This window comes from Bactrocera dorsalis, chromosome 4, assembly GCF_023373825.1.
Source record: "Bactrocera dorsalis isolate Fly_Bdor chromosome 4, ASM2337382v1, whole genome shotgun sequence".
Classification (NCBI taxonomy): domain Eukaryota; kingdom Metazoa; phylum Arthropoda; class Insecta; order Diptera; family Tephritidae; genus Bactrocera; species Bactrocera dorsalis.
The window spans coordinates 67,980,603-67,993,155 of NC_064306.1; the positions used below are offsets into that span (position 1 = coordinate 67,980,603).

Sequence of the window (12,553 nt, forward strand, 5' to 3'; positions counted from 1 at the left end):
CTATTATGATTATTTACCTATGCGCGTGGCGCATTGGTTCAGGTATACATAAACATATGTATGTAATGTATGTACATGTACCTTGCATGAAATACTGCTTGTCAGCCCCTCGCAATGTGGGTTCTCGACCAAAAGCGATCATGCAAAAAACCATTTGTTGTGATGCCAATAACTGGTTTGCTCTAGCTGACTGCCTGATTGTTTCACTGAATGATAATATCATTGTCTTTACGTACTTTCCGATGTGAACACTACATTGAAAGGTCTTGTTTCTATCATAGATGTTTATTTTGACTAGCCTGGTTTGTACATACATATGTACATATGTGGCAGATTATTGCCAAATATTCCTGGCCGTTAGTAAAAATAAGCATCTGAGGCCCCCACAGTATGATACGCTGGAGAAAGTATCGATAGGGAGGCCATAGAGTCTGTTAAAATTCGCGTCAAGCGAAGGCACCCTAAATGACGACTACTCCTCTTGGACCTAGTAACTGAACTCCATTTGGTATCGCAAAGAACCAAAACTGCTCATTGGTTTACCAGAATAGCCTAACCTAGTAAAAATAATCCTCAATATAGACACATCCTGAGAGAGATGCTTCTAGGTAACATCATTAAAGAAAACCCAAAAATGTTGTACATAGAAACCACACACAACAACTGAATCTGTGCCAAATTTTTATTACCATTTCTCTCACGGTATACCTCATATCAATAATCGTAGAGACATAAAACGAACCCTAAGGCTTTCACAGTAATTCTAAGCAAAGTTTTTCCCTTCTTTCGTTCTTGACGTCACGAATCAACATATAATATTTTCATATAAAACTTGCTCCATAAAAATAACGAGACTAAACTGTCTGCTTCAAAAAGCAGATATAAGACTATATAAATTGTACTGAGCGAGACATGTATGTACATAATAATGTTGTCGGGCCTACTTTCCTGCATTACCTGATGTACCGGGTCGCTAGCCTACCATAGAAAAACACATTTTTATTGGCAAAATTGGTTTATTTTTATTCAACATACATATGTACATAATTCCCTTCAACTTTTCGATACCATATTTTAGTATGATTTGTTCTTTGCTTCAAAATACATACATACGTCTCAGTTTCGGCAGTTACATCTTCATTCGACGAAATCTTCCTTTCACCGAGCATTTTTTTTTTGAGTATTGAAAACAGAATACAGTCGTTGGGAGCCAGATCTTTTAGATACAGTGGCCACTGAAGCAAATCGAAGCCCAATTCATGTATTTTTGACATCGTTTTCATTGAATTGTGTAACGGTGCATTGGCTTGGGGAAACATCACATTTTTCTTCAAATCCTGCCGTTTTTCGGTGATTTCGCCATTCAAACGACTCAATGAAGCTATGTAATTGTCGTTGTTGATGGTCCTTCCCTTTTCAAGGCAGTCAATAAAACTAATGCAAGGTAGTCTATAAAAAAAATACGACGAAGACTTGACAGCCGACTGTAGCGTTTTTCCGTGCTTTGGAGCGAGTTTATCGTGTGCGGTCCACTCGAATGGTTGTCGATTGGATTTCGGAGTGAAATGTTGGATCCATATTTTATCGATTGTCAACGCAAAATCGAGTTTATTAAGCTTAAACGTCTCCACAAACTGCTCCGAATCATCAACTCCATACAACATCCATGTTTTTGATCAAAAGTGAGCTTGTGCGGGACCGACTTTGCACAGAGCTTCCTCATACCTATGTACATAAATATTTGTGAGTGATATAATTTGCAGGTTCAGTTGATGCCCTTTATTGTGTTTGCTATCTCAAACAACTTCACTTTTCGTTCATTCAAAATTATTTCATGGACTTTTTTGATGTTTTCTTCGGTAACAACCTCTTTGGATGTCCACGTCCGTTCAACGTCTTCGGTGCTCATTTCACTATGTCTAAACTTAGCATACCAATTCTTGATGGCTGATTTTCCTGAGGTAGTGTTAGGAGACTCGTCATGGAGTTTTTGCTACAACTGTATTTTTTCTCTGCAAAAAATAATATTTTATCAAAACGCGAAATTCCTTTTTATCCATTTTTTCACAATAACAAAAGTTGTTTCACTCAAAATGTTATTACTGACAAACTAATAATGCAAGAGTTGTAAAACTTTTTCCAAGCGTTTTTTGAAAGATTAGGGCTAACCAAAAATCATATGCGCTATCTACTTATGTATGTGTCGGACCACGACTTTTCAATTGACGTGTTATTTTTCATAAGGCAGTTCAAAATGTCACAAGCGTTATGTGGCTAGCATATTGTTCATATACTTTGTTCTATAAAATGATCTTGGGATCTTAAAGCAGTTAAAAGGAAAATAATCACGAGAAGTGTCAAACTACGCTCTCTCCGATTCTTCATAAATTCACAAAACAAGTAAAAGAAATTTCCCTAACCAATCACAATCGCTATGAATGACAGACTTTTCGGTTTGAAGTTAATTCCCTAGACCATGAATACCATTAAAACTTCTCTTTAATCGTAAGGTGTAAGACTTTTTTGATTATTGGTATCACTTATAATAACTATTTGCTACTTTTCCTCTAAATTCTAAATTATTACCATTTCACTAAATCACGATTTTTACTTATAAAATTATGACAGTTAATTTTCTTGCTAAAACAAAATATCAATAAAAAACCGCTTTGCACACCTTAAATATAAATTCTCTAAATAAATATTTCTGTCATTTCTGCGAGAATAAAGCACCTCCAGCAACTAATTAGCAACATTTCAGTCACATCTAGAAATTATGAATATTTTAGTAAATAATATTTTTGACTCGTAGTTCGCGATTTCAGTGAGTGAAAACTGATTTAACTTTGGCAGCGATAAAATCGCAGTTTTTATGCGAGAATAATTTTCACTACTAATTAACAGGGCTATGCAAACAGCTAATTATCACACGATACAAATGGATGGACGGACGGACAGTTAAACAGTTACGAAGTGGCACGGAACTTTCAGCGAATTCCAGCGAAATATGCCACAAATAATATTAATTGCTATTTGCTTAACGGAAAGCAAATAAAATCGCAGTTAATTTGCAGCTAATTGCGGCGCAATGCATTGGGATTTTAGAATAAGATTACTAGACAATTAACGGGTTAATGCTTACTGTAAAAATATGCAGGGAAGCAGAAATATGCCACAGAGTGGCAGTCTATGGATATATCATAGTAAATATCAATATGAATATCATTTAAAATAATAGCGAGTAAAAAAGCAAAATAATAATAAAGTAAAGGAAGTAAAGAGTGGGGAAGAGAGAGAGAGCGCCAGTGCACAGCTGAGCACTGCTCTTGTTTAGCAGTGATTTTTGTTTGCATTTACTAGCTTAACTGTCAGTTTGACGTTTATAGCCAAGTCAAGTGTCATTTGGCCAGTGAGTGGCTTAGAGTATGCGAGAGAGAGAGCGCCGTGTGTTAGTGCGTCATTCAAAACAATTTGTTGCGCTGGCTAAGTGCGAGCGCCAACTTTTCTGTTTTGGGAGCGTCAAAGTGATTTTAATTAAATGCCTTTTGTGACTTTTAATTTTGGTTTAAAACGGCGCGTCTGCTTTTTAGTGGCTCCTTAGCAAATTGTAGCAACATTGCAATTGAAGTGAAAAGTAATTGAAATTAAATATATTCGTGTGTGTGTGTAGCAAATAAAACAAAATTGTTGTGCGTTTAGTAAAATGAAGTTGAAGAGCACGACAGCGAGAGCGACTTGCATGAGAAGCCATAGCAATGCCGCACACACACACATGCTTAGTATATTCGAATGCAGTGTTGGCAGGAGAGAGCAAATGAGCGTTTCGCTCGCGCTTAAGCTTGTGTTGGCTTAAAAATTACTCAGCCACTCGATCAGTTAGTTATTGCTACGCGATACAAACCAAGTCTTATTTACAAATTTTCATTTTAATGCATTTTCAACTTTTTTTCCCACCAAACAGCAGCTGTCTAACGAATTTTACATATCAGTAAATTGAAAAAATATATTCGAAATTGTTTTTTAAAATTCCAATGAAAGTGAAAACCGCGAAATCATGCAATCGTTGCAATTCAAAACTAGCAAAACTTTTATTTGGCAATAAAAGCAACACGAAAAAGTAAAATTTCAGCGCACAAAGTTGCCAAACGCATTTGGCCACATAATAATCGCAACAAAAGAAATTCATAAATAGCCGAAAAAATAGTAAAAAAGTGAAATTAATTATAACAAAAGCCAAAGCAACACAAAAGTGAGCAAAAAGCTGGAAATAAAAAATAAAGTTGAAAAAGCAAAAAAAAAAAAAATCAAAATCACTTCCATTCAAAAGTAAATAAAAGTGACGGTTGTGCGTCTGCGAATGACAGCCAACCAAGTGAGCAGCGGCGAATCGGCTGCCAAAAAGGCTGCTACACTACCAACAATAGCAACAAAAACAGCAGCAGTAGCAACAACAATGCTGCCAACAACACAAGCGGCCACGCTTAGTTGTGGAGTTGGCGCATCTAAAGCGAGTAACGAAACAACATTTCGAATACAAAAGCAAAATCAACAACAACAACAAGCACAGCAAGAGCAACAGCAACAAACAATGCAGACGACGTCATGCAGTAAGCAGCAGCAGCAGCAACAACAACAGAGCAAGCATGCACAACTACAACGAAACTTACTCATTGGATTAATTTTAACAGCATTTTGTGCACAGGTGAGTCGCCGCAACGCATACACAAACAATTTCTTATACATGTAAATATGTCTATATGTTTATGATCTCTAAAAATTCATTTTGTATGTACAGTGAACTAACGCTAAAGCGTCGCTTTAAATTTTAAAGTTCTTAAAATGTCCAAAAATTGTCTTCAAACTTTGGGAAGTGGTTATGTTCAATGTTCGACCAATCCCCAATTGTTCTTCAAACTTTGCAAATTTTATTTATAACTCTATTTTCCTATGGAAACCATATATGCGTACTTTTTAACCCCATTGAAGAACTAAATTTGTATTCAAATTGAGATATACATACATATGTATGTATAGTAAATAGTTCCAAGGTCAGACACATTATTGCAACAAAAAATGCAATATGATTAGATTTGACCCGGACTGACAAAGAAGGAGCCACAATTTGATATATTTTAACATAAATCTAAAACTTACCGGTTCAAACGAGGTTAGATCTCCGAAAGTACAGCCCTTGGCCGCATAAAATCCTAGTCAATTCCGGTAACGTAGAACCGGCTACTATGGGAATTTTAATATAAATCTTGACAACCGGCTACAAAATGGACTCCTGATGCAGTACAAGAATGATACCGTTTAATCAAATTTTCAATACAATTTCTATAAGCCTTGTTTCGGATGGCCTCCAGTGGCTTCTGCGAAATTTCGATTTCGGCTCGTTTGTAGTTAGATTTGTTTTTTTTTTTGATAAAGCCTCTATTGCCTCTTCGCAAATGACCATTAGTATCAGTTTGCTTGATTTACTTAGCTTCTCTTTCATTATTGGTTGCCATTCATGTATTCCGGCAACGTACTTCTTCTGCAGCTTTATACATCTCAGGCATTTTGCATCAGACTCCTCTAGAAGGGACAATCAAATGCGAACACGAGGTCTCTTAGCGGTTATAAGCTTCAATTAGAGGCCTGCAATGGTGTCGCTAATTTATACACCCCTACCCGTTAGGAAGTCCAAACTTGATCCACGCACTTGATGACCTTGTAGCCCTTAAAGGTTCCCGAGGAGTCAAACTCCGGGTTATGATCCACCGCGTTGTCTAATACATATAGATATGTATAAATACTAGACTCGACGCCGAGTTTTTAGTCTTTAGTTTTTTTCCTGAGGATTCGTTGTAAGAGTGTTTCCTTTTCTGAGATCTAGTTGGTTTGACGGTTTCCGCAAGAGGTTCCGATGGCTTCCTTTTCAGGGAACTTTGATATTCTTCCGCTATATCTACTGAGGTGACAGCAGCCTGATCTTTGGCTATCTTCCCGAGTACAAAGGTTGCCCTTCGGTACCAGGTTTTCTTCAAGTGAATTTGGTAGTACTCTATTTCGTCTTCCGACTGGAGGCGAGCCGGTATGAGTTGAGAAAGCATTTATTAACTCCGACCTCGTAAGAGCATCGTTGGGGACCGTTCGCGATCAGCTACTGAATTACTGCCGGCTAACCATTCACAAGAATCGAACAGTGTGGCAATCCCGTTCTTAAACAAAATCACTTTTCCGCTTATCTGAACATCTGAAAGTTTGTTTCCCTGCGATCGAAAACAGCGTAACGTTTACTAATTTCTACCTTCGCTTTTTTTCTTTAATTTGCATTCCAATTTGCAGACACTTATTAATGAAAAGAAGAAGTAGAAACCCCCGTTCTATCTACAGCATGAGTAAAATCAAAAGCTCCATTCGAAAGTCAAGTGTTTTGTTTTTCTGCTTTGTAGTTTATTTGCATGCTTTAAACTCACTTCTCTTCACTTTGCTTTCCAAAAATATTTTAGCGGAATTTATGTGCCACTTTAGTGTTTTCAAGGTTTTCCTCTTATTCAACTCTCTTTTAAGTTGAGATCTTTTGTGCCGTTTTTACAGTTTCAAGTGTTTATTTGAATTTTGTGTTGGAATTTAAAGCTTTAAATGCAACATTTTGGGCGTTAATATTTGTAAGTGCTGCTGCACTTGTTGCAGGATTATGTAATTTTCATAATTAAAGAAAAAAATTACTGGTTGCCACCTCTAAAAAAGTTGTACTAACCGGGTAGCCATGTATGTATAATTGGTTGTAAGCGGGTGAAGGACTGACGATTGGACTTACATTCGTGTGATATATGTTTTTTGAAGATGTGTACCTTGGCACTACACTTTTTAGCTCCAGCTTAGCTTCCTTTCCCTTTTTAATTAAGTTACGTGCTTAGCTTCCTCTCCCTTTTTAAATGAGTTATGCCAGCTTTGCATATGAATACGTTATAATTGACAAAGGCTTAATTTAGTTCATGAAAGTTTCGAAACTTTTTGTATGTGCCTATTTTTTTACATCTTCAATCACATTTTTGGTGTATATTTTTATTTTTTATATACAAATGCCATTACTTGTTTTGTAACTCTTTTTTATTATAATTTTCCATTTAATTTGTCTTAAGTTGCATATAAAATTACATTATAATAGACAATGACACATTTGCGCCACTCGTGACAGCCTGTCACAATGTCAGCTGACCATCAAATGTCACCCGATAGCAAATCAACTCACTTACATACACAAATGTATGTTGCGTTATGTGTTCCAACGCGAATAGTTGCGCGAGCCGAGTGAAATCGATAATGTTGTAGACATGCGAAAATATTTATAAAATACTCATCTCGATACTGAGCACTCATAAGTGCACAAAAAAAATCGAAGTATTCGGCACCCGCTAGAACTGAAAAGCTTTTGAGAGAACGCGGATATTAAACAAAACTTCCATTATTTGGGAAACAAAACTCTATACGAAGCTTCAAATAATATACTCCATCATTAAGACTTTATTCGACGTTTATCAAAGACGAACCAAATAGCGACAAGAAAGACCTAAGTGCTGAAAACTTTTAATTGTTCCCTAATTTCTATTTAATACGATGTATCAGTGCCTGTTACACGAAACTAGAAAAGATTTTTGAAAAAATGCGAATCGGGTGGAGGAAGTGGAACCTCGTGTTTGGGGCCCAGTGGAACTCGAAAAGACCTGACATCGGTACGTTCTGGCAGCAGTCTAGCCGCTACTAAAGTAGATGTGACTCCTAACTATAAATATATGTATATCCGAATGACATAAACAATCACTTCCCAAGCTGACGCCTCAAAGCCATTAATATTGGATCTCGCAAATATGGTGCAATCAAGAAGAATGTGTTGAGATGTTTTTACCTTTACTTCTCCTCTGGTTTCCGGTGAGATTTTTAATCTTACCGCGTGGACACGTCCTAAAGACCAGTTATAACTCCAAAAATTAGGATAAACCTAAACTTGCTAAGAGCGAAAAGCTCGCTGGTTTTCTTGCAATTTGCTTTGGGCCAAAATAATCTTGCTACTACCGTGTCTGCGACTTGTTCAATGCACTAAGCTACAGGCCAAGGTAATAGTTTCCGCACAGATCCGCTCCAATCTCACTCCAGCGATAGCGAGACGAAGTGCCAGACAAATGATTCCTATAATTAGAGAGCCTATTCTTGTTTCGGACGGAAAGCTTCCTGGGTTTTGCAATTTGCTTTGGGCCAGAAGAATCTTGCGACTGCGACTTGTTCGGCGCCCATCAATCTCCCGGCAGCCCTAGTTGTCAAATATTAAACAACAAGTTGACAGCGAGTCTCCGACTCAGTCCCACTTTAACAATAGCGATGCTAAAATGCCTTTCTTTGCCAACTCATCAGTTTAGCAGTTGCCTGCGATATCGCTATGACCTGGTACTAGAAGTACTTTTATCTAGGAGCTACCCGATGTAGTATAGAAGTAAAAAATTACAAAAGAACAATATCGGAAGGCTTGACTCTAGAGATCTGGATTTATATGCGATCCAGAACTGCCAAATTTACAGCATTCGTCAAAATTCTTTGGGAAACTTTTTCTTTCACTGCAATAACAACACAAACCGGGGTCTCGAAAGGTTCTACTTTTGCTTAAACCTAACACAATTCATATTCAAGAGTCACCAACGACTTTTTTGTTATAAACGTTGCTCAAACTTGTCTATATTTAAATTGATTACGCGATATTCTGAAACATACACGATACCTGTAGGCTGTGTGCTCGCTACTTTCCAACCCTTGCTACTTACTGCTTGGTTTGTACCGGGAATATAAAATTGATCTCTGCAATTTGAGTTTGTTGTCGACAAAGTGGCAGACTGTGGCATCATAACACCATTCTCACATTAGCTACACAACCACCCACACATACACCATGTAAAATTGTGGGCACAAATTAAAGGCACATGAGAAACAAAAAATGATAATGGCCTGAAATTATGCTGGTAATAAATGCCATAATTGTGCCAGCACGCAGCTAGAAATGTACCTATGTATGTACATATGTATATGTGGGTATTCTCTCATATGCTCGAGAAGCTTGCCAGCCGCCAAGCGAAAATTTCAACCATTGTCTGGCAATTTAATTGCCATCAGCCATAAATTTTGGCGGTGAAATTTTTCACTTTTCCTATTTCATCTAGTCAGCGGATCTATATACATACATGCATACATATATGAATGCTTTGTCTTTAATGTGTGCTCTACCTTTACCGTAGGCTTCGTTTTAAGTCTTCCTCAAACAATAATTTGCATAGAACAACAAATAGGGAAGCTCTCAGGTGGTGCTGCATTAGCATATGGTAACTCTACTTACACATATACATATTTTATATTCATTACTTATTTACCAAAGCTCGGCATAGTTCTCATCATCCGTCAGCCACTTGGTTCAAACAGCTGACATTTCACAGCTTACAGCTATTCTGTATAAACATTACTTATTTATATTCATATTCTCACAGAAATTACTGCCTGTTCCAAAGAGAAATCATTACATATTCATATGTACACACATATAATATCAATTAAGAGTTCATAACTTTCGCCTTAATGTGCAAAAATTTTGAGCTTTCGAGACAATGGCGAATAAGTCAAACAATAAAAATATAATTTGCTGTAAAAGAAAGTTAATGACAGTAGAAAATAGTATAATAATAATCGTTTTGGGTGCTTAATATTACTGGCAGTGACATTTGTGCTGCCGCTTACTCGCTAATAATTTCATGAATATCATTAGAAATCTAAACCCAAAACTGAATCCATCGAAGAAAAATGTTAAAACTTAAAATATTTTGCATCAGCCTTTCTATAAATAAATACTATACATAAAACTTAACTTCACACTTTTAATTAATTTATTTGTTAACACTGTGCCAGAAACTACTTTTTGACATACTTACGTAATTGGGTGTCAGCATATCTGAAGAAGCGGTTACACATCGGAGGCGTCGAAACGCATGCCACTAAAACGCCTGCTTGATTAAATTATTTGAAAACTACGCATAGTTCATTTGCACTTTCAGTCATACAAATACAGTGTGTTACTTAAGTAATGGTACAGATTTCAATTTTTGCTGACTTTAACACTAAATTCTTAAGCAATTATTTGTATATATTTATAAATATATTATTCTTAAATATCCAGATCGCAGTTGTATAATTTTCCTCCATACATAACAGCAACAATTTGTTAATTTTTTAAAAGCACGGAGTATGACTTTGTGAAACTCTTCTGCTTGTCGTCAATGTAACGTCTTCTCTTGAAGTTTTAAAAATTTACGTTTCTTCATAGAAAACCGAAAACCTCATGACATTCAATGCCCTGAAAGAAAGCCATTAGTCACTAGAAGTTATGAACTTTTCCATTAAAAGAATTCGTTCGAAAGAAAATATGATTTTTCTCGTTAAAAGAACCGGTTCTAGGGAATGTGTTATATTTTTGAATGACTTATGGAACCGGAAACTCCAGAATACATAATTCTAAATTGCGTAGCAATTAGTAGAAGCACGCTCAAGGCCCTTGGATCCGTCTACGTGGACAAAAGATCACATCACCTCCATCGCGGCCAGCAAACTTTTGGATTAGTTCAAGGTGTTCGACCTTTGTGGCCATATATGATATAAGAGAGGGCACAATAGACCATAGGTCACAGTGCAAAACCTCAATTATTTTCTATCTATCTTCTAAGATTTTTTTACATATAACATTTTTATGTCGGTTGAGTTTATAGGTTAAAGCCAAATTACAAATTCATTCTGAATAAATTCCAAAAAAGTTCAATAATTTTTCGCGCGTACCGTCACTTATGACGCACACTGTTTATATTCCTAGGTATGTATGTACATATACATAAATCCGTTGCACATTTGTACATATTTTGATACATATGTATATATATATAACTTTGATGTTTAACTAGTCGCATTTTTTTTGCTGAAAAGTAGAATGTTCGCACTTTAAACAATTATAAAATTATTTCTTAATTGCCCCAAATTGTAGAGTATCTATTACAATTAGTTTACTGTATATATACATATGTATACAAAAATGAACGATTTGCGTTTAAACTTCATAATTCTCTTAATTTATGAGCATAAAAATTGTCTTCGATTCATCACTTCTCTGCTCGTTAGGTGCGACCACTATTCTCATAGGATAAAGGTACAACGGAAAGCTCACGGAAAGCTTATCCAATTGAAGATATTGTTAACCTGTGCATCCTTGTAATAATATAAACTCTACCCATTCCAACTCCATTTAGTTACGCCTGTTGCTTGTTCGATTCGCCACATTCCAAGCTTTGGCGAAACTCATGCTTAGTTTGAAGCTTTTGTCTACCAAACACATTCCTCTGTAAATTTGATTAATATTTAATTTCTTAATTATTTCCTCTTGAATAAGTTAACTAATCACTATCCATAACATACCGTTTTCTTTTAGCTTTCACTAAAAAAATTGTGAAACGGAAATAGCAAAATCATTATTAAATTATCTTTAGGAGTATTAACTGTAATTGTATAATTACCTTAAATGGAAAATCACGTAACATCTCTTTCCATAAGTTTACAGGCGAATAAAAAACGATTTATTAGAAACCACTCATTGAAATAAAATTTGAGTTTTGTTATAAAATGGTTTTATATTGGTTATGTCTGACAACGGAAGCTTAAAATTCTATGATTATGAGTTATTTAAAAGCTAACACTTTCTCACCAAAAGTATTAAGCTGAATCTACTGATAAGCAAAATATTGCTTTACTGAAAACGAAATATATACATTCGCTATCAAAAAAACAAAACTAAACACCCTAATGTGATACGAGAACATTTCTATGTTTTTTTTTTGCTACGGAAAGCATTAAATGTCAAGAAATAAACACAGCCGAGCACCTCTCAATTAAAACCACTCAATGTCACATTCGAACGTACGCGACGTAACGCCGAATTTAACAAAAACACTTCAATGTATGGCACAAAGTCACGTTTTGACAATTTAGAATGTCAAGCGGCAAGTGGGTGAGTTGTGGGAGCACAATAAACCCGAAAATTAACTGCTAGAAAAGTATAAAAAAAAAGAATTATACATCCCAATTATATACATAAATAGCAAAAACAAAAAATTTTAGTATGGTTTGAAGTGTCGACTGTATTTTTGGTTAATTCTGGTATGGTGGCATCGTACCAACTCTCTAAGTTTTTTTGTTGAGCACATTTTTGAGGTGGAGAGATGTATATTGTGAAGAAGGAACAAAGCACAATTAAAATCCATTCGTCGGGCACGCTTTCGTTCAACCAGATGATGTATGTTCCTTATCAGTTCTTCGTTGCCGTATTTGAATGGCTCGGCTGCTTCATCATCATCGATCAGATACTCGGGTTCACCATCTCCTGGTGTTATGCTCTGACTGCCATTCAGCAGGCTGGAAAAGTGTACTATCCATAATTTCGGTAAGCTCTGGGTATCATTTACTAGATCACCTCTGGGAGCTCCGGTCTTGA

The 12,553-nt window shown here is 36.0% G+C and overlaps 1 protein-coding gene across 4 annotated transcripts in view; it reads left to right on the forward strand.

The window, feature by feature from the left end:
- Positions 1-12,553, forward strand: part of LOC105224959 (tyrosine-protein phosphatase 10D) — a 176,172-nt gene that overhangs the window by 23,357 nt on the left and 140,262 nt on the right. For all 4 annotated transcript variants that reach the window (XM_049456554.1, XM_049456552.1, XM_049456553.1 and 1 more), the window contains exon 2: positions 3,962-4,702. In XM_049456554.1, coding sequence (XP_049312511.1) covers positions 4,358-4,702 — 345 coding nt within the window. In that variant the 5' untranslated portion in view covers positions 3,962-4,357. The remainder of the gene's footprint in view (positions 1-3,961; positions 4,703-12,553) is intronic.